At 51.4% G+C, this 22,536-nt stretch overlaps 1 protein-coding gene across 1 annotated transcript in view; it reads right to left on the bottom strand.

Annotated features, from left to right (window-relative positions):
- Positions 1 to 287: 287 nt before the first annotated feature.
- The window catches only part of LOC132393418 (sialoadhesin-like), a 70,659-nt gene continuing 48,410 nt past the window's right edge, over positions 288 to 22,536 (bottom strand). Inside the window, exons 11-14 of the mRNA XM_059968631.1 lie at positions 19,199 to 19,465; positions 5,692 to 5,806; positions 2,001 to 2,111; positions 288 to 1,319 (exon numbers count right to left, since the gene is read on the bottom strand). Coding sequence (XP_059824614.1) covers positions 2,006 to 2,111; positions 5,692 to 5,806; positions 19,199 to 19,465 — 488 coding nt within the window. The 3' untranslated portion in view covers positions 288 to 1,319; positions 2,001 to 2,005. The remainder of the gene's footprint in view (positions 1,320 to 2,000; positions 2,112 to 5,691; positions 5,807 to 19,198; positions 19,466 to 22,536) is intronic.

Below are 22,536 nucleotides of genomic sequence, written 5' to 3'. Positions count from 1 at the left end.
ACACAGATACATCAAAACATGTACAAGAACACACAGACAGAAACACACATACACGCTCGCGCAGAAACACCATCTCACATAGGAACACATACATACGCAGAAACACACACTCACTCACACGGAAAAAGAAGTGCACTCACACACACACAGAAGTACAGATAGATCAAAACGCGTACAAAAGACACAAAGCCAGAAACACTTGCGCGCGCACACATACGAAGAAACAAAAAGTCACAACAGACACACTGTTGGAGTATTGCCCACAGTGAAGACAACAGATTCCGGCATTCTTTGAGAAAAGAAGGTGTGAGTATTCAGACAGTCTGGGGCAGGGTTGTGGGATTGGCCCACTGTTAAAGATCTAATACTGAGGGAGGGTCACAGAACAGAACAACCAGCCAGCTGTCAGAATGGCAGTACTGAGGGAGAACCCAAGTGAGGGAGAGCATTAGAACCTAATCTCGATCAGTGTGTTGTGATTAGAGGGAGGGTTACTGAGGGAAGGGTATAAATAATGAATGGCAGGGCCGCACATAACATTGGGGAATAGAATTTCTGCAGTCAAAGTTGTTTTTATACATTTATAGATTCAGCATGGTAAGACCCTACCGGTCCTACAAGCCCACGTGACCCACGTGACCAATTACCGTGCCGCACTGAAGTAAAAGGTTTGAAGAAGGGCCGTGGGATGTTTGCTGTCATTGCTGAGGAACAGAGTATACAAGCAGAGAAGTTATGCTGCAACTATGTAAAACATTGGCTCAGTCACAACTGCTTTCAATTCGAGTCACCACACCATGGGATTGTACAGGAAAAGGTGCAGAGGAGATTCACAAGGATGTTGGAGGCACAATGCAGATTGCTGTGGATTCTGGAAATATGGAGCCTTGCGCAAAATACTGGAGGAACTCCTCAGTTCAGGCAGGATTTATGGAAGAAAACAGACTGTGGGCACTTTGGGCCGAACCCATCCAAAGATAGATGCTGCCTGACCTATTGATTCCTTTCAGCTCCCTTCTGTGTTGCTCTACAAGTATGTTGTAAGGTGCGGAATTAGGTGTAGAATTGTTATTTTTCCTTCATTTTCTTCAGATTTCACTTTCCTATGCTTGCCTGCAATTTTCTTATTTACCTGTATGTGTAACTGTTGAGTGAATTTTCAGCAATTGGTTCTGTATTTTCTGGATGTTTTCCTGCAGCCCATACCACCCCACAACCAGACTGTTTCACAACAGAATGTTTCACAATTCGAGATTATTTTTTGTTGAAGATGACCACAACTTCATTGTTTTCTTTCTTCATATGCTCATTCTTTGTTCCTGTAAAAATTAATAAAACAACATAACCACCAAGTTTTCTGCCTCATTAGTGACTTCTGAAGGACCTCTGGATAAATATCACCAGATCTAACAAGGGATTGGAGCTTTTTGATGAAGAGAAGAGACTGGATCGGCTGCAATAGTTTTCCTTGGAGCAGATGAGGTGGATGGGGACCATGACAGAGGGAATGAAAGCTATGTGGATCACAGACTATTCTTCACGGGGAATAAGGAAACTGTTCCTCAAAGCACTGGTATCTAAAACCTGAGGGCCAAGGTTTGGGCTAAGATGTTAGAGGCTTGGAGAGGTGCTAAGGAAGAACATTTTGGCCCTGAGAGTGGTTGGATTATGGAAAGTACTGCCTGAGGGGTGCTGGATGTGGGTACTTCCACAACATTTCAGTATCCGACAAGCTCTGGAACTGCAAGGCAGAGAGGGTTATGGACCAAGTGTTAGATGAGTACAGATTGGAAGTTAACAGTTGGTATGGACATTGAGGGCCTTTCTGCTGTGCTGACCCTATAAACCTGTGGCATTGCTGGATGGACAACACTCATGGAACACTACACTATCCATCACGTTGGAGAGACAGTAATGAAGGAGCATTGGCAGTGGGCAATGCTGAGGAAGAGCTTGTAATCTAAACAACAGTCCTCAGGGTGCCGGGCAATAGTTCTTACCTGGATTATTGTGGAGCTTTCATTGGTTCTGCCACCTTGACTCCCCCACGACTCATTGAGACCATTTCATACAAATGCTCTGACACAAGCCTTTCTGCTTTTTCTGCTGAACTAGGGTTGAGGACAACATTAGTCAGACAGGGAGCAATGAGAGAGGCCGAGGTCGGGGTGGGGAGGAGAGAATACTGTTCCCCAGGAAAGGGTGACATTTTGGTGACTGCGACACACACAGTGAGCAATTCCACCCTGGGTGAGTCTAGTAGTGATCACTGCCAGTGAGAGTCTCCAATCAGCCCTGCTCTCCCCTGTCCTACCCCCATGGCCTTGCACATTTTCCCATTATTCTGGTCCTGTTGATTGGGAAGTTCCTGCTGCACCTGGTCTCACTGCCCTTTAATGCTGCCCATCCCAGATCACAACAACCTGTCCCGTCCCCTCCCCTTTCCCTCTAGACATCTCACTGATCACCTCCAGTCAAAGACTCCCCAGTTTCTAATGCTCCTCCCTCCAGAAACACCCCCTCCTGATTGACTCTGTCCAACCCGGCCTCTTTCTAGGAAGGATGTGAAAAATCTAGAGAGGGTGCAGAGGAGATTTACCAGGATGTTGTCTGGACTTCAAGACATCTCCTATGAGGGTAGGTTGAGCGAGCTCGGGCCTTTTTGTTGAGTGTGAAGGAATGTGAGAGGTGACTTGGTAGAGGTATATAAGATGATGAGGTATAGACAGAGTAGACAGTCAGAGACTTTTCCCCTGGGCAGAAATGGGTAATACCAGGGGCATAATTTTAAGGTGATGGGAGGAATGTAGGGTGGTTGGTGAGAAACTCACTGCCAGGGTGGTGGTAGACCCAGATACATCAGGGACGTTTGAGAGACCCTTAGATAGGCTCATGGATGACAGGAACATGGACAGCTTTATGAGATGGAAAGTTTAGAACATTGTAGGCTGAGGGTCGGTAAGGTGCCGCAATTCACTATGTCCTGTGTAACCTCTCATGATTTTTAATGCCTTCATTCAATCTCCCATTGACCTGTTCTGGGGAACACAGCCTCTCTGCAGGAGAACTGCACATCTCTGGGAGTCATCTGGGAAATATCCTCCCTCCCTGACCTTCTCCAGGGTTGGGTCTCACTTCCTGAAGTGTGACTGGTCAGAGTTTATAAAAGGGAAGAAAAGTAGGTAGATTCGAGAATCCTGATGTTGATGAATCTCTGAGTGAGGGAGTGCAGGGTGTGAAGCACAAACTCTAATGTGTTTGTTGAAAATCCCTTAGTATTGATTGACATTGAAACAGGAACTCCACATTCCCCACTTCACACTCCATGTGCAGCAATATACCGTTTTGTTGGGGACACCTTGGACTGGAGATACTGGAATCTGGGGCAACACTTCAAAACGTTGGATGGGGTAGTGAGCTGGCAGAGGATAGCTGGATGGAGGTGAGAGAGCTGAAAGGCAGATGGGCAAGGGTTGGAATGGATCTGGAGCAAAGGTGGGGCATGACTAAAGACGGATGATAATGGACTCTGATTTGAGAGGAAGGTGAAGAGGGAGCTAGTGGGAGGAATGTGTAGGTGATGGGCAGGTAGATAGGATGGGAGGGGGGGCCATGTGGACTAGGAAGAGAGAGGAAAGGGATAGAGAGAAGGAGCAGTTACCAGAAGCTGGGGAATTCAGTACCTGTGCCACTGGGTTGGAGAGTATCAACATGGAATACAAGCTACTGTTCCTCTGATTTCCATTTACCTCAACCTGGCAGTTGAAGAGGTCAAGGACAGATATGTCAGTGGGGGAATGGGAAAGAGAATGAGGATGTCTGGCCACTGAGAAATCCAGGCAGCGATGGTGGACAAAGTGAAGGTGCTTTGTGAAGTGCCATCCAACCTGTATTTAGCCTCACTGATGTAGAGGAGGCCAAACCAAGAGCACGGGATACAATGAGTAACGCCGGGGGACTGTGAAAGGCTGCCTCACCGAGAAGGGCTGTTTTGTACCCCAGATGGTGATGAGGCAGGGGGTGTAAATGCAGGTGTCACACTCTCTATGATAACAGAAGAGTGTGTCTAGAGAGGGATGCGCAGACCAGGGAGTTAAGAGAGGGTGATCCCTGTAGAAAGCAGAGAGGGGAGAAGGGGGAAGGAGAAGATGTAGATGATGATTGGATCCCATTGTATCTGGCAGAAGTTACAAAGAATGATATGTTGGACATATAGACTAGTTGGTGTAGGTGAGGACCAGGCTAACTGTTCTCTGTGGGTGGGGGGTGGAATTGGATGAGAGCAGAAGTAGAGATGCCAATAAGAGCTGCATCAATAATAAAGCAGGTGGGGAAGAAAAGCCCCTTTTACTGAAAAAAGGAGGTAGTTTTCTGAGAGATTAATGAATCTGTGGAATTCTCTGCCCTGGGAATCAATAGAGCATAATGTCATTAAATATATTGAAGACACAGTTAAATCATTTTTTGCAATTTAGGGGAATGAAGTATCATGGGGAAAAGGCAGGTTGGTGGAGTGAGTCTACAGCCAGATCAGCCATGATCACATTGAAAGGCAGATCAGGTTCGATGGGCCAGATGTCCTTCTATGGGGCTCCTGTTCCTAATGTTCTTCTGTCAGCTGAGTTTTGTTCATGTTGGTGAGGGTTGGTGTCTGACATTAGAAATCGTAATGACATTGAGTCTTTAAGAAAAAGGCAGGTGACGAACACTCTGTAAAGAGGAGGGAAGGGTCCCGGGGAGGGAGGCTGGAGAACCTGGAAGGGAATTCCAAGCTCCGGACTGCGGAAGGCAGGTATTGGGTATTAATGCTGGAGCGATGAGAGGCGTCGGTGTCCTGAAGAGGGACGGACTGGACGATGATACAGGCTCAGGAATGGTGCAGGGTGCAGGGTCTTGCAGACATCACGAGCGTCTGGGACAGTAAGGATTTACAGTAAACACAAAGTGCACAGCAGATGCTGTGGTCAAATCAAGACGTACAAACAAGCTGGATGAACTCAGCAGGTTGGGCAGCATCCATTGAAAGGAGCGGTCAACGTTTCAGGCCGAGACCCTTCATCAGGACTGAAGAAGTAGGGGGCAGGGGCTCTATAAAGAAGGTGGGGGGAGGGTGGAAGGTACCAGGTGAAAAACAACTCAGAGGAAAGATCAAGGGGTGTGGGAAGGGAAGTAGGGAGGGGACAGGCAGGAGAGGTGAAGAAGGAATCTAAGGAGATGCTTTATAAAGTGATGAAAAGATGTTTTTGATAATCAGAGATTTGTGATATTTGAGTTGTACTTTCTATTGGTCGCCTTCAGTTTTTCAGGGTTTTCTTTCATGTGGCTGATTGGCAGGAAGGTGATTTGTAATTTTTTGTGTTCAGGGTGGGGTGGGGGTTGATGTTACTGTCACTTTATTTCTGTGAGTGAGGGTCAGGGATTGATATTGTCACTTTCTTTTCTGCAGGGGTGGGTGGGGGGATTTGATATTCTGTTGTTCATTTCTCTGTTGAGGAGTTTGGGGATTGTGAGTTTTGTTTGTTTTGGGTTTATCTTTTTGTACTGGGGGGCAGAGTTGATAACTTTCCTTTCAACAGCACCCATGGCATTTCATGGCTATCTGGTGAAGACACATATGAGAGTTGTACTGTACATACACACATCAACAACAAAATGACCCTTTGAGTCAGTGGGAGGTTTCTGAATACTCACTTCCTGGTATTCCTGCGGTTCTTAAGGAAACAGATCAGAGCCACTGAGGTGAAAAGAAACAGAGCCCCTTTCAAAGCCGTTGAAATGACTGACGCCTTGGATAGCCGTCCCTGAGCTGAGAAACAAAAGAACAACAAAGACTTCTATCGATATCCGCTGCCCAGAACAAGGAAGAGCACCAGCTCTCCTCTGAGCTATTCATCACTGACGGCTGTTGGTGCTTCAGGTCTGGTGGTAAACCCCATGGGTTTGGATTCTCTTCAGCCGGCCCAACGGACTCCAACTCACCCACACATGATGAGGATGGTTACAAGAAGATTGACAGAGGCAGTTTTGAGTCACGGTACTGAGGTAGTAAGGAGAGAACGTCACGCTGAGGGTTACAGAGAGTGAGGAGGGAGCACCCTGTAACATTCTGAACATGGAGTCATTCGCTGCTTCATTTGACAGTAAAGATAAGCGATTGAATTTATCGAGAGGTACGATGCGGAATAGGCCTTCTGGTCCTTCGACCTGCCCCACCCAGCAACCCCCAATTAACCCGAGCCTAATCACGGGGTAATTTACAATAACCGATTAACCTACCAACAGGAACATCTTTGAGAGGAAACCGGAGCACCCGGAGGAAACCCACATAGCCACGGGGAGTACGGACAACTGTCTTACAGACAGTGGAGGGTTGGTGGTACTGTGAGGCATTGTGCTAACCACTGCACAACCGTTCAACCCAATAATCATCATTGTCTCTCTTTACTAAGAGAGTAGTTTAAAGAGGGGAGGGAGAGAGAGGGGATGAGAGGAGGGGGAGAGAAAAAGAGAGAGGGGAGGGAGTGGGAGAGACAGAGAGGGGAAGAGGGGAGTGATGGGGAGAAATTTAGGGAAGGGGGATGGAGGGGAGGAAGGGGAAAAGGGGGAGAGAGGAGAAGGAGAAGGCAAGGAGAAGGGGAGAAAAGGCAAGAAGAAGGGGAGGGAGGAGGGGACAGAGAGAGGGAAACGAGGGGAGAGGAGAGGGTAAGAGAAGGGGAAGGGAGGGGGAGTGAGGAGAAGGGGAAAGAGGGAGAGGTGGGGAGAGGGGGAGGGAGGAGGGAGGTGGCAGAGAGGGTGGGGGAGGAGGTAGAGGTCAGGGTAGAGAGGTGGTTGAGAGAGTGGGGAGAGAAGGGGAAAGAAGGGGAGTGATGGGAGAGATCTAGGGAGGGGTGGGGGAAGGGGAAAAGGGGAGAAGGGTGAGGGAGGTGGGGAGAGAAAGGGGAGGAGAGAGGGGGAGAGAGTGGGGCAGAGAAGGGAAGAATAGGGTAGAGAGGGTAAGAGAGGGGAAAGAGAGGAAAGAGGGACAGGGGAGAGGGAGGGGATAGAGAGTGTGGGAGAAGGGAAGGGAGGAAGGTGGAAAGGGGAGAGGGAGAGTGGGAGATTCAGGGAGAAGGGGAGAGGAGGAGAGGGGTGAGAAAGGGGGAGCGGAGAGAGGATGGGAAGGGGAGCGAGAGGAGAGGGTGAGAGGGAGAGGGGGAAGAGGGGATGAGAGGGAGAAAGCAAGGGGAAGTGGAGTGATAAGGAAGAGGGTGGAGGGGAGAGAGGGGTGAGATGGGTTGATAGGGGAAAGAGGAGGGGAGGGAGGTGAGGGGAGTGATCAGAGGGCAAGGAGGAGGGGAGTGAGAGGGGTTACAGAGAGAGGGTAGAGTGAGGGTAGTGAGAGCAGGGAGAGAGGTGGGGAGGGGTAGAGAGATGAGGCAAGGGAGTAGAGAGAGGACATCAGGGAGGTGGAAAGGGGAGTGGGAGAGAGAGGGGCAAAGAAGGGGCAGGAGAGAGTGGGAGAGAGGGAGAGGGTGATGAGATGGACAGGAGGGAGAAGGGGAGAGGACGATAAAGGGGAGGAGGTGGAAGGGGGGACAGGGGTGGAAATAGGGGAGGGGAGAGTGGGGAGGGAGAGAGGGTCAGGAGGGGACGAAGAGGGGCTAAGGGAGGGAGAGCAGGAAAAGTGGAGAGAGAAGGCAAGCAGAGGGGGAGGGGGAGAGCGGAGGGTGAAGAAATTGAGAAAAGGGGCAGGAGGAGAGGCGAGGGAAAGGGTGTAGATAGTGGGTAGAGTGAGAGCGGAGAGAGATGGGGGAGTGATGGGAGAGAGGGGAAAGAGAAGAGTAGAGGGACAGGGGAAAGGAAGGGGAGGTAGGGTGAAGAAGGTGAAAGGGGAGAGGAGGGAGGGGGGAGAGAGGCGGGAGTGAGAGGGAGGGAGAATAGGGTGGTGAGAAGGGGGAGAAGTTGGATGAAGGGGAAAAATGGGGAGAGATTTAGGGAGGGGAGGGAGAGGGAGGATGGGGAGAGATTTAGGGAGGGGAGGGAGAGGGAGGATGGGGAGAGATTTAGGGAGGGGAGGGAGAGGGAGGATGGGGAGAGATTTAGGGAGGGGAGGGAGAGGGAGGATGGGGAGAGATTTAGGGAGGGGAGGGAGAGGGAGGATGGGGAGAGATTTAGGGAGGGGAGGGAGAGGGAGGATGGGGAGAAGGAGGAGAAGTGGGGAAAGAGGAGAGAGAAGGCAAGGAAAGGAGGAGAGACGAGAGGGGAGGGTAGAGGGGAGGGGAGAGGGGGGAAAGGGAGAGAGAGTGGGGAGAGGGAGTGGGGAGGGGGAGAGAGGGGCGAGAGAGAGGGTGAGGTCAGGGAGAGGGTGGGGGAGTGCGGGTGATAGGGTGAGAGGTAGGGAGAGGGACAGGAGGGCTAGGGAGAGGACTGAGAGGGGAGAAATGTGGAAAGGCAAGGGAGAGAGAGGTGGTAGAGAAGGGAAGTGAGAGAGTGGGAGAGAGGTGGGGAGACAGTGAGAGGGTAGTGAGGGGGCAGGGGTGAGAAGGTTGGGGGAGAGAGGGTGGAGTCAGGGAAGCAGAGTGCAGAGGGAGGGTGGAAAGACGCGGGATAGAGCGGCAAAAAGGGGGAGAAGAGGGAAATGTGGGGAGAGGGGATGGAAATAGGGGGAGCGGGGGCATGGTTGAGAGGGTGAAGGGGTGGGAGAGAGGAGGAAAGGGGTGAGGGGTAAGAGGAGTGATGGGAGTGAGTTGTGGGTGAGAGGGAAGATAGGGATAAGGGGCAAAGGGGGTAAGGAGGGAGAGAGGGGGAGAGAAGCAGAGGGGGAGGGGGTGTGGGGTGGGAGGTGAGGGGAGTGAGGAGAGTGGAGAGAGGAGAGGGGTAGAGAGAAGGGTTTAGAGAGTGGGGTAGTAAGTGGGGGAGAGGCGGGAAAGAGGGGGCAGAGAGAAGTGGGAGAATGAGGAGAGAGAGAGGTGACAGAGGGGAGAGAGGGGGTGAGAGTAGAGGAGAGAGGGGGAAAGAGGGGGAGAAAAAGGATAAAGAGAGGAGAGTGAAGGGACAGGGGAGAAGGGAGCAAAGAGGGGCAGAGAAAGGGAGAGAGAGTGGGAGAGGGGAGACGGAAAGCATGTTAAGAGGGAGGAGATGGGAAAGGTTGGGAGAGACGGGGATGGGGGAGGTAGGGAGGGAGAAGGCCAGAGGGGGGCAGTGGAAAGAGTGGGGGAGAAGGGGTGCTAATGCGGGGAGAGGGTGTTGAAGAGAGTGGGAGAGGAGAGAGAGGGAGGAGCAGGGGAGGGAATAGAGGGAAAGCGAGGGGGAGGTGAGGGAGAGATTTGGGATGGAAGGGGGAAAATGGAGAGTAGGGGTTGAAGGGTGAAAGGAAGAGGAGAAGAGTGAAGAAAGGGGTAGTAGGGGAGAAGGGGATGAATGGAGATAAGGGGAGAGAGAGAGCAGGGAGAAAGGGGACGGAAGGTAAGGAGAGAGGGAGTGGAGAGGGGAGGGAGGAGAGTGGAGGGGGAGAGAGAGGAGGAGAGTGCGGGGGAGAGAGAGGGGTGACAGAGGGGAAAAAGGAGAGTGGTGGGATAGGCTGAGAGTGAGGGTAGAGAATGGCGACAGAGGGGGAGGAAGGTGGAAAGGGAAGAGGGGAAGAGCGAGGGGCAGAGGGGAAAGGGCAAAAAGAGTTGCAGAGGGAGATAGGGTCGAAAGGAGAGGGGGAGAGAGGGAGAATGGGAAGGGGAGGGAGGGGGAGGTGTTGGATGGGAGGAGGGAAAGAGAGGGGAAGTGGAAAGATAGGAGTGGAGGGATAGGATGGGGCAGGGGATTGAGGGGGAGGAAGGTAGAAAGGTAAGAGGCAGAGAAGGGAAGGAAGAGAAGTGGGGAGAGAGGGAGAGAGAGGGAGGGTAGAGTGTGGAGGATGGGAGGGGAGAGGGAAGGGGAGAGAAGGGGAGAGAGAGTGGGAGAGGGTGCGAGAGGGGATGAGAGGTGGGAGGGGCAGCTAGGGAGAGAAGGGGAGAGAGCGAGGGAGAGGCGGAGAGGGGAGCAGAGTGGGTAGAGTGGGGGAGTGGAGAGGGGAGAGGGGGTGGGGTGAGATGGGGAGGGGTGGGACAGAGAGAGAGGGTGAGGGGGAGAGAGGGGAGATGAGGGAGTGACATGGAGAGATTTGGGGGTTGAAGGGGAAGAGGGAAAGTAGGGGGAGAGGGAGAGAAGGAGAAAGAGCAGGGAGAGAGTGGAGAGAAGGTAAGGAGAAGGGGAGAGGAGGGCAGGAGAGAGGGGAAGGAGGAGCGGTGAGGAGGAGGAGAGAGACGGTGAGGAGAGGGGACAGAGTGGGTAAAAGATTGGGAGAGAGGGGACAGAAGTGGAAATGGAAGAGGAGAGAGAAGGGGAGAGGGGGTTAGAGAGGGAGCAGGGGCATAAGAGGGAGGAGGGGGGAGTGGTTGAGAGTGGGGGAGAGAGGTGGAGGGGTTAAGGGGAGAGGAGGAGAGGGTGGAACGAACAGGGAGAGGGAGAGAGGGGAGGGATATAGAAGGCAAGGAGAGGGGGAAGGGGAGAGGGGAGGGAGAGAGGGTAGAGAGGGTTAGAGGGGGTGATGGGGAAGAAAGGGGGAAGAGAGGGGGAAGAGAGAGGGATGGGGAGGGGAGAGAGGAGGGGGAAGGGGAGAGGGAAGAGGAGAGAAGAGTGGAGAGGGAAGAGGGGAGAGTGTGGAGAGGATATGAAAGGGGGCTGAGGGGTGGAGATAGTGGGAGAAGGGCAGGGATGGGGTATATGTGGGACAGATTGAGGGAGAGGGAGCAGTTAGGGTGAGGGGAAGGGAGATGGGGAGGGGAGGCGAGGGGTGGTGAGCATAGGAGGGGAGGGGGAGAGTGTGGGGAGAGAGGAGTGAGACAGGTGAGAGGGGAAGATGGGGAGAGAGGGGAAGGAGAGGGGGAGTGGGTTGGGGAGAGTGGAGGTGGTGAAGGTAGGGGGACAGAACAATGAGGAAAGGGGAGGGAGAAATCAGAGGGAGAGAGGAGGGTTGGTGTACGGGGACAGTCAGAGGAATGTTTAAGGGGAGAAGGGGGAGGGAAGGTGGAGGGAGGGGAGAAGGGGGAAGGAAAGTGGAGGGAGGGGAGAAGGGGGAAGGAAAGTGGAGGGAAGGGAGAAGGGGGAAGGGAAGTGGAGGGAGGGGAGAAGGAGGGCTAGGGTGAAGGGAAAGAAGTGGAAGAAAGTGGATGGAGAATGAGTAGGAATCACTCTCTCAGGATCAGACACTCACTCCACACTATCCTATTACACAATGCAGAGGTTGGACACAGAGTGAAGCTCCCTCCAGCTTGTCCCATCACACACTCCCGGGGTCAGACACAGAGTGAAACTCCCTCCAGCTTGTCCCATCACTCACTCCCAGGATCAGACACAGAGTGAAGCTCCCTCCACACCGTCCCATCACTCACTCCCAGGATCAGACACAGAGTGAAGCTCCCTCCACACCGTCCCATCACTCACTCCCAGGATCAGACACAGAGTGAAGCTCCCTCCACACACTCTCATCATGCACTTCTGGAGTCAGACACAGAGTGCAAAGCTCCACACGGTCCAATCACACTCTCCTGGGTTCAGACAGGAAGTCAGCTCCCTCCACACAGCCCCAACACATACGCTCGGGGTGAGACACAGAGTGAAACTCCCTCCACACCACCCCATCACACACTCTTGGGAACTGACACAAAGTGAACTCTCTGCACTCCATCCCATCACACACACCCAGGATCAGACACAGAGTGAAAATCCCCACACACCATCCCATCACACACTCCCAAGATCAGACCACCAGTGAAACTCCCTCCACACCATCTCATCACACACTCCCAGTGTCAGACAGAGTGAAAATCCCCACACACCGTCCCATCACACACGCCCAGGGTCAGACACTCAGTGAAACTCCCTCCTCACCATCCTATCACACGTTCCTAGGGTCAGACACAGAGTGAAGCTCCCTCCATACCTTCTATCACACACACAGACACAGAGAGAAATTCATTCCACACAGTCCAATCATACATTCTCGGGATCAGCCACAGAGTGAAATTCACTCAACACCGTCCCATCACACACACCTGGGTTCAGACACAGAGTGAAACTCCCTCCACTCTGTCCCATCACAAATTCACTGGGCTAGACACAGTGTAATGTTCACTTCTCAATATGCCATCACACACTCCTGGGGTCAGACACAAAGTCAAACTCCCTCCACACCACCCATCACAGACTCTTGGGGTGGGACATGGCGTGAAGCTCCCTCCACACCAGACAATCACACAGTCGTGTGGCGAGACGTAGAGTGTTGCTGCCTGCACCCCATTCCATCACAAACTGCTCAGGTCAGACATGGACTGAAACTTCCCGCACACCGTCCCATCACACACTCCCATGGTCGGGCACAGAGTGAAGATCCCTCCACATTTTCCCATCACGTCTCCCAGGGTCAGATACAGACAGTGGCTCCTTCCACACCGTTCTATCACACAGTTCTCAGGTCAGTCACAGAGTGAAGCTCCTTCCACACAGTCCCATCACACATTCCCAAGGTTAGACAGAAAGGATCTCCCTGCACACTGTGTCCCAAAACATAGTCCCAGGGTCGGATGGAGTGAGGTACCTTTCACACCGTCCTATCACACACTCCCGAGGTCAGAGACAGAGAGGAATATGCGCCACACCATCCCATCACACAATCCCAGGGTCAGGCACAGAGTGAAGCTCCCTCCACATTTTGTCTCATGAGACACTCCTGGATACAGACAGAGAGAGAAATTAATTCCACACAGTCCAATCATAGACACTTGGGATCAGTCCCTAAGTGAAACTCACTCCACACTGTTCCATTACATACTCTGAGGTTAGACACAGAGTGAACCTCTCTCCACACTGTCCCACCACACAATCCCAGGGTCAGACAGAGTTAAGCTCCCTACACAGTAGCCCATCACTCACTCCTGAGGTCAGACACAGTGTGAATCTCCTTCATCACTGACCCATCACACACTGCTGGGGTCAGATACAAAAGCAAACTCCCTCCTCAACATCTCATCTCACAATCTCAGGGTCAGGCACAGACTGAAACTCCCTCCACACTGTGTCACATCAGACAGACAGAGAGAAATTTATTCCACACAGTCCAATCACAGACTCTTGGGATCAGACACAGAGTGAAACTCCCTCCACATCGTTCCATCAAAAATTCCCAGGATCAGACACACAGTGAAACTCCTTCCACACTGGCCCATCACACAGTCCGGGGTCAGATACAGGGTCCATACTGTGTCTGATCAGACACTGAGAGAAACTCATTCAACACAATCCAATCAGATACAGAGTGAAACTCACCCCAGACTGTTCTATTACACCCTCTGAGGGTCAGAAAGAGAGTGAAGCTCCCTCTCCCGGGGTGAGACAGAGAGTGAGGCTCCCTCCACATTGTCCCATCACAACAGTTTAAACCTCCATTCATGTAAAGGTAAGGTTAATGGCCCTTTCATTACCTCTACGACCAGCATGTGATTGGTATGCCATTGAATAACTAACAGAGTTTAGTCGCCGGAAATCTACCCACCATGGATTAGAATTGAAGAATCCTCTCAGATGCGTAGTGACACTTCTTGCAGACAACAATTAAAGTCCAATGTTTTGATTTACCACTGCTTGATATGCAAAGCCTGTTAAAACCTCGGACAGTGTCCAGTTTTGGTCAGTGTCGATTAAACGCTGGGTGCAATGTGTTCTGCCTTCGGACTGACTCTAGTGGAGTGCTCAGAGGCCATGGACGGTTTGGTTTGCGTCAGCAGTATGCTGGCCTCTGGGGAGGAGTGGGGTAAGGTGGTGTTATACATGAGGACCGAGGAGTTGGTGCATCAAACTGTCTACAGAGGGCTGAGAATGGGGAATGTTGGATCTAGCAACTGCTCCCACACAACAGATCATCCTCGGACTCAATCTCTTCATCCTTAATGAGATCCTCCTTCCCCATCTTACCTGCTTGGGCCAAGTAAGATCTGAGATCACCGCAATTATGCACAAGATCAAGCGTCACACCCTCTGCAACATTATCTCTTTCCAGCAACAGGTATTCATGCAGTTGGCGCAGGGGGGCAACATTGAGAGTCGATTTACCGTGTGAATTGAAGGGGTAATCTGCGAGGTGAACTGGAGTTCGGCGCACCCACCATGCCACATGTGCAGGGAAGTGGGACAGTTTCGGAGGGACTGTCCCAACTCCCGGCCCAGAGAGTCCATCTCAAGCACCAATGCCCCAGCTGCCTCTGATCCTGTTCCTGTGCTTGCTGCTGCCCCTGTAGGTTTGGGTGGGGGAACGAGGCTACATGCAGGGGGGATGCAGCAGGGTAAGGGGAGGAGACTCAGCAGGGCAGGAGGGTGTAGAAAAAATCCAAGATCAATAGGAAGAAGGCCATTGAGAACGCGGAGCTCACGTCTGCTCCTGTGTCCTGTAGCAAGGAACCCGCTCTGAAGTTCAGCTGGAGGCTCAGGGAAGTGCGCAGGTGGAGGGGGCGATGGACGCAGAGAGTGTCGCTGTATTGGGGACCCCTGTTGCGGGTGCTCCTCCAGCCGGAAGAGGAGAAGGAGCTCTTCTCCCAAGAGGGTAGAGAGTGTAGACATGGGGGAGTCACCGGAGGGCGGGGGGGGGGGAATCCAGGTGTGTCCCTAGTTGTGGCCCCGTCCTATGGTGGTGGAGTGCGTGTGCAGGAATGTGTTGTTGAAGGTGGAGTTGCCCCCTGATCTGTTAACTGAAAAAGCCCTTGAGCCCTCCACCGTACACTGGATAATGATGGTGAAGCAGTGGCCAGCCCCTCTCACTATCAGGGTCCAGGTGAACCCCGAGAACTAGAGTTGTGGGGGTCCACTTGGGCCTGGCTCTCGAGGAGAGAGATGTACTCTCTATACTGACCCCATCAACCCTTCGTTCACAGGGAATTCTTGGGGATGATCCCTCCATTGGTGTTCCTGGGGGTAGGGCTGAGGTGAAGGTGGAGTTGACAGGTATTAACAAGGTACCCACTGGACAGTTAGGTTAGGAGCGCTCCCATCTGTTAGTACACACAGGGAGGAAGATACAGGGGCCGGTGCAGAGGGAGACTCATTTGATAGTGAACAATGGAAATCCTCATCCATCCCGAGAAGTGCCTGTTGATACCCATTGAGGAGAACAAAGGGTTTATTCTCACCTCTGTGAAGCATCAGCCGAAACTAGCCTCTCTGCTCTGGTCTGGCATGCTGGAATGGGAAGGGGAAGAGGAATGCTGTGTCTGGGAATGATAGGTGGCAGCTTAAATCTTTCCTGGATGACCTGCTGAGAGATGTCAGGGTGGGGATCAAACCACACGTTCAGGGGATGGTGTGTCACAAGGTGGAATTAGCAACACTCAAGACCAGCAGCTAATAAGTATTCTTTCTCCTTTTGGAAAGAGTAGGGCAGAGAATGGCTCCACTCTCACAGGAAGGGAGCTGGCCAAGAGACCGAGTGTACTCCCGATATGGCCAATGTCAATGGCAATTGTCTGGCCCAGTGTTGAGACAGGTGATCCATCCTGACCAATCCTAAGCAGTCCTGGGGTGGTCCATTGAGGACAATGTCCATCTAGTTTGTGACTTGACAGGGTCCCCAGCAGTTTCTCTTGACCACGAGAAGACATTTGACCAGGTAGACCAGTTTCCTGGTGGGCACTCTGCAGGCATTTGGGCTCAGTCCACACTTTATAGCCGAGATTCATCTCCTATACTCTGCTGCAGAGTGCCTTGTCAAAGTCCATGGACCATTGACAATGCCCATTCCCCTTCAAAGAGGAAAATGTGCATTGAAAAATCTTGTGCCGTCCAATTTTTTGCCCAGTGACAACAACATGTTTTTCAGTGGAAGTAATCCATAACCTGTTCTAAGGATAAAAGAAATGAAATAATTCACATCACTAAGTCTTATTTCTCAGCAAGTAATCATATCAATCGTGTCACATGTTATTAAATTTGTTTGAAGTGGTCATGAAGCCATTCTGTTTTAAATGAACTAGCAGTTCTTCTGCGCTTCACACACTTTGCTTCTTTTGAATTCGACATAGTGAACCAATAATTTCTTCAATAAGAACAATATAAATAAGCCAGTTCTAAAATCTGCAGACAAATCATTGCAAACCTCACTTTATCAACACCGTCTGCATCAGAAACTGGAAAAGGAAACGTGATTGTGTACGATGGTGAAATATATTTAACATGCCAACGAAGTAGAGAGTGACAACCTTTTGTGTGCAGTTTAAATTCCTTTGTGCACTAGTAACAAAAGATGTGTGTGCGCACCTCAGAGGGAACATTGCCGGAGTGCCCCATGTCCAGCCAGTTGAACAGCAGCTGTGTAGAACCACTCCTGGGCCTTCTTTGGGAGAGGCTGACGGGTCTGGTTCTGTGTGAATAGCAAATGAAGGTCGTGTTCTTGGCCTATGCTCTGGATGTGCTCCTAATGGTGACAGATCCCATTGACCTGTAGAGGATGTGTGAGTGCCAGGAAGTTTCCTTGGCAGCGTTCTCTGCTTAGATGAGCTGGGAAAGATGTTCCGGACTCCCAGTGGGTCAGTGGGAGGTGAGACTGTTGAATGGAGTGCCAAGCATCTCTCTGCCTGGGAGTTTAGCTGAGTCCTGGATGGTGAAATAGCAGGACCTGGAGACGAAAGTCATGGCCCGGCTGGGATGCTGCTCAGGCCTTCTCAGGGTTCTTTGCTATTGAGGCAGGGTGGTAGTCATAAACCAGCTGGTGGCCTCCATGTTGTGGTACCGGATGGTCACCTTGGACCCATCAGCTCCCTTTGTCACAAGGGTGCTGAGGAAGATAATGGACTTCTTCTGGGGTAACAGGAACCACTGGGTCTCTGCAGCAGCCTGGAGTCTCCCAATAACAGAGGAAGGACTGTCACTGGAGTGTGTCCATACGTGGTTGGTGGCTCTCCATTTCAGGACCCTGCAGAGATTCCTGCATGCCGAGCACCCTGCTAGGTGATATGTGTTGGCCATGTACTTTCTCCAGAGGGGCTGCTGTCTTCACAAAGAGATGCGGTTACCATCGGTGGGCGTCTGCTGTACTGCTTTGTGGAGGCTGACTGGTCTTTATTACTGAGAGTCTGGAACATGTTTGCCTCAGGTCAGGAACCCTCTCCACTGACAGAGGGTGGAGACCCAGATGAGGGAACAGCCTACCTCTACCCTACCCCAATGGACAGTCTCTGTTGAGTATCTGATCCTGTGATACTGCTGCAAGTACGGTTTTCATTGCACCTGTGCACACCTAGTGAGTCTGGCAATAAAACTGACCTTCACTCCCCCTTAAATGTGCAGGCACTTCAATTGATCTTCCTCCTGTGTGTGTGTTTGAGTGTATGATTAGTGGAAACTGTTGTGTTTCTGGCTCCCCTTTCCACCCCCTCTCCCCCCCCCCCCACCCCACACACAGTCCCCCAGAAACACGTACCGGTATAATCCTGAGCAGCTTCCCAGGGGAATGAGTGAGCACCTCACTCCACACGCATGGGAGAAAGGGGAGGTGGGGACTATCCCCCAAACTTTCTAAGACTTCATCTTTGGTCATGATCTCCACACCACAGTGTCGAGAACTATGGTGTACACACATACAGAGACACACCACACACACACACACACACACACACACACACACACACACAGACGTTCTTTAACTAGGGGGTTAGGGGTTAGTGCAGGGGTTCAGGTATAGAGTAGGTGCAGTGGTCAGGGTACGGCTTAGGGTGAAGTTAGGGTATATGACTGAGTACAAGGAATTAGGCGTCATGGCAAGGGCAGAAGTCAGGGGTCCTGCGATAGTTTGGGGTAAAGCAGGGTTTGTGGATTAGAACAGCAGCTAGGAATTAGATTTTAGGGCAAGGGTTATGGGTAAGGAAGGTGTTCGGGCTCAGCTGGGGTTATGGGTTAAGGCTGAAAACAGGGGATCGGAATTAAGTCAAGGTGCAGGGGTCAGGGTTTAGGGCAGGGATCAGGGATTAGGGCAGGGCCGGATTAACCTAGTAGCAAAAATAGCATAGGCTACGAGCCCCGCATTTTCGAGGGCCCCGCCCGCACTAAATGCTTGCAAGCTGCAGACTGCTGAAATCGGCATCTCACCGTATTCTCACGACTGTTAGAGTGAGTTTTGGGTAGACGATTCATTTACACTTAAATAAATGACTTCAGCCACCAGTCTTCTGTTCTTTGAACTGTGGATTGAGTTCATAACAATGCATTTCCTAAAAGCTGTGAACGCAGTTTCATTCTGATGATAAATTTTACTTCGCACTTTGAGTTTCGGGGAAGTTCCTTTGATTCTGAGAACAAACAGTTCCAACTCCCGGGAGCAGCCCGTCCCTCGGACACACTGACAGCCAATCAGCGAGTACCGCTTGGAGACGCATGCTCTCATTGGGGGAAGGGTATCAGTGGGCGGGACGGTGTGCGCTCGCAGCGGTCCGGGGAGAGGCCGGAGATTGGGAGCTGCAATTCGGGTAAAGGCTGCAACACCGGCCGGGGTCTAGTTGCGCATCTGTTTGTCACTCATGGTTCCCAACTGCAGTGCAGAACGCTCATTTTCAAAACTGAAAAGGATTAAAAATGAACTAAGGAGGACCAAGGGTCAAAACAGATTGAACGATCTCACTCTAATGAGCATTGAACATGATCTGCGTGAAATAGACATTTCCAGTAACATCAACAAATTGCTCAAGCTAAATCTAGAAAAACTAACTTTTAAACTGTAGTTTTGTTATTTTTGACATTTGAAATTGATACCTACATGTAAGTAATACTATTACTGAAGTGTCAGACATTTGTCGTATTATCTGGCTCTGTAGCAAACGAAAACAATTGAATTACTTTACTGTGCAAGTAAATAATGTATGTTTTAATACTTACGTGCATTTTTTTAAAATTTAGAGCCCCTTTATAACATATGCTACAGGCCCCGCATTAGTTTAATCCGGCCCTGGGTGAGAGTGATGCCAGAGGTTGAAGGTTAGGGCAGTGGGTAGTCCATTGAGCCAAGGGTCAGGGGATTGGGAGTTTGGGATTAGTGCAAAGTTTAGAGGTTGCAGCCAGGTTCCAGTTTGAGGAGGGAGGGATGAAGGTTTGGACTCGGGCCAGGCGGCGTTTCGGATGAAGGTGAAGGTTCTATCAAAATGTAAATACTTACACTGAATGTGGAAACGTTTGGGTTCCGAATCCTGACCTCCAATCACATTCCCAGCTCTGCAATAATAGTCACAGGACTCATCCTCGATTGAGACCTGGATCCGAAGCTCACGTGTGGATCCTTCGAGTCTCATCTCCGTCCCGGAACACACCTTCTTCCACTGGTAGGTGTCTGCAGGTGGATTCCCGACACTCTCACATCGTAACGTAACCTGTGATCCCTCGACCACAGAATCATTGGACAGGACTTTCACATCTTTGGGTTCATCTGTGGAGTGTTTAAGAGTAAAAATCCCTCCGGTTATTCCAAATGTTAAGGGGAACTGCAAATCTCGGGTAAACGTTCACAAAACCAACTATCGCCAATAAGAATGAGAAACTGATGGAAATAACTTTCTGTAACAAAATGTCACAAGGTCATCCCGAAAGAGGGAGTACAAAGAAAACGAAACATTGGACACATCAAGCGGGTGTCCAGGAATCCCTTCGCAAAGGGAGGGGTACGGGAGAGACTGAAGGAAAGGGTTGAGGAGGGTGAGCTGTGGAGATGGTCAGAGAGGAATAGCGTTTCTTTTGTCCTCATCTACCAGCCACCAGCCTCTGTGTCCAGCACATGATTCTCTGGAACTTCTGTCATCTCCAACAGGATCCCACGACCACTCTCATCTTTCCTTTCCCCCTATTTTCTGCTTTCTTCAGGGATCGCTCCCTCACGTGACTCTCTTGTCCATTCATCCCTCCTCGCTGATCTCCCTCCTGGCATCTCCTTGCAAGCAGAACAAATGCTATACCTGCTCCTACCCCTCCTCCCTTATTCAGGGCCAAACAGACACTTCGCATTTGTTGGGGTCGTATACTTTGTCCAGTGCTCCCGGTGTGGCCTCCTGTATATCAGTCAGACACAACATAGTCTGAGAGACCCCTTTGATGAGCACCTACACTCCATCTGCCAGAAGATGCAGGATCTACCAGTGGCCACCAATTTTGATTCCATTTCTGATATGCCAATCCATGACCACCTCTACTGTTGCAAAGAGGCCAACCTCAGGTTGAAGGAACAACTCCTTATATTCTATTTGTGTAGCCTCCAACCTGCTGGCATGAGCAATTATTTTTCAAAATTTCGGTAATGCCTCCACTATTCCCCATCCCCTTTTCCCTCTCTCACCTTATCTGCCTGCCCATCACCTCCTTCTGGTGTTCTCCCCACCCCCTTTTCTTTCTTCCATGGCATTCTGTCCTCTCCTATCAGATTCCCCCTTCTCCAGCCCTGTATCTCTTTCATCAATTGATTTCCCAGCTCTTTACTTCATCCCTCCTGCCTTCAGGTTTAACCCATCACCTCGTGTTTTCCCTCCCCTACCCCACCCTTTAACTCTACCCCTCATCTTTTTTTCTCCGGTCCTGCTGAAGGATCCCGATCCGAAACGTCGACTGTACGCTTTTCCAAAGATGTGGCCTGGCCTGCCAAGTTCTTCCAGCAACTTGCGTGTGCTGCTTGGGTTTCCAGCATCTGCAGATTTTCTCCTGTCTGTGCTTGTGTGAAGTTGTCATGGAATCAGATTGTATGTGTGCGGTAACAGGATCGAACAGGGTCACTACTGACACTCCACTTTGAGGTGTTTCGCTGGAGACTCCTGATCACCAATGAAATTCTTCACTGTGCTGTAAAAGTCACAGGAGGCATCCTCCACTTTCACATAAACTACGTATTTTCTATCATTTCCCCTCGGATTTGATGACTGGGAGCTGCACACGTTCCTGCAGCTATTGCAGTGAGGTGCTGGGTTGGCATCAGATTCACACCACAGTGTGATGGACTGACCACCAGGAGCCCCAGCGGGAGGTGTGATTCTCACGTTGGTGGGAGCGTCTACAGAAAGAAACTCTCTTCAGTTAAATCAGACACACGAAACCCACTACAAAACGCGGAGACGAGGAAGCATTTTGGGCCGAATATCAACTCAGCGTGAGTAAACGTAACGGGCGACAGAAACCTGTGTTTCTGTCCGGGGACATAAACCTTTGGGGTCAGACACAGAGTGAATCTCCCTCCACACCGTCCCATCACCCACTCCCGGGGTCAGACACAGAGTGAAGCTCCCTCCACACCGTCCCATCACACACTCCCGGGGTCAGACACAGAGTGAAACCCCCTCCACACCGTCCCATCACACACTCCCGGGGTCAGACACAGAGTGAAGCTCCCTCCGCACCGTCCCATCACACACTCCCGGGGTCAGACACAGAGTGAATCTCCCTCCGCACCGTCCCATCACACACTCCCGGGGTCAGACACAGAGTGAATCTCCCTCCGCACCGTCCCATCACACACTCCCGGGGTCAGACACAGAGTGAATCTCCCTCCGCACCGTCCCATCACACACTCCCGGGGTCAGACAGTGTGGAGTTGTTCTGATGGAGCTGAGGGAAAGCATAAGAAAACCGCTGGATGAAGTTATCCTGAGGCATCAGGGAAGGTCCGGCAGGACTCCTGAGTAACTGCTCCACTGTGGGAGCTTCTGGAGTTTATCTGCCTGTTTGGGCTGCATTTGCTGGCGGCTGCTAACTGCGCAGTTTCGCTCCGCAGCGGCTGGCATATCGCCAGAGCTGTTGTTACAACAGTGACGGAGAAACAAATAGTTCATTTTCCAGCTAACATCGGAACGAATCCGCCCCCACCCCCGTCTCGTCGTGCATCTCGGTCGCTGTGAATGAAGGAGTGTTTCCTGGAGTCGGAATTTGCTAGTGTTTTGCCGAAAGGACCACCGGCTCAACTTCAGAGATTACGTTCCATCTTCCTCTCGCAGTCTAAACAGCAAAGACTAGTTTTCAGGCCGAGGGCGACAGTTTGTCATGGGACCCCACACCCTCGAGGCGACTGGATCTGCTGACACAGCAGGATGTGGGTGAGCTGCGAGAAGTTCCAAACTTTCCAGCTCGGGACTTCAGTCACTTTTTTGTGTCTTTATCAGCGGACATAGCCGCTTACACCGTATCAGGGTAATTAACGTTTTGTACTTGGACTGTATTGCCAGCATGACAGATGGATCCAGGGAGTAGTGGACCCTCCGAGGGACTATGCAAAGGCTGTTGTCTCTAAAACCTCGCACAATGCCCTGTTTCCATTGTTGTTTCCCACAGTACTGCGCTCCCTCCCACGGTACTGTGCCCCCGCCTCACCGCCTGACCCACGGTACTGTGCCCCCTCCTCACTGCCTGACCCACAGTACTGTGCTCCCGCCTCACCGCCTGACCCACGGTACTGTGCCCCCTCCTCACTGCTTGACCCACAGTACTGTGCCCCCTCCTCACTGCCTGACCCACAGTACTGTGCTC

The sequence above is a fragment of the Hypanus sabinus genome, chromosome 1 (genome assembly GCF_030144855.1).
Source record: "Hypanus sabinus isolate sHypSab1 chromosome 1, sHypSab1.hap1, whole genome shotgun sequence".
NCBI lineage: Eukaryota > Metazoa > Chordata > Chondrichthyes > Myliobatiformes > Dasyatidae > Hypanus > Hypanus sabinus.
The sequence above is the reverse complement of the archived record's forward strand: the minus strand, read 5'-3'. Positions and strand labels throughout refer to the sequence as shown.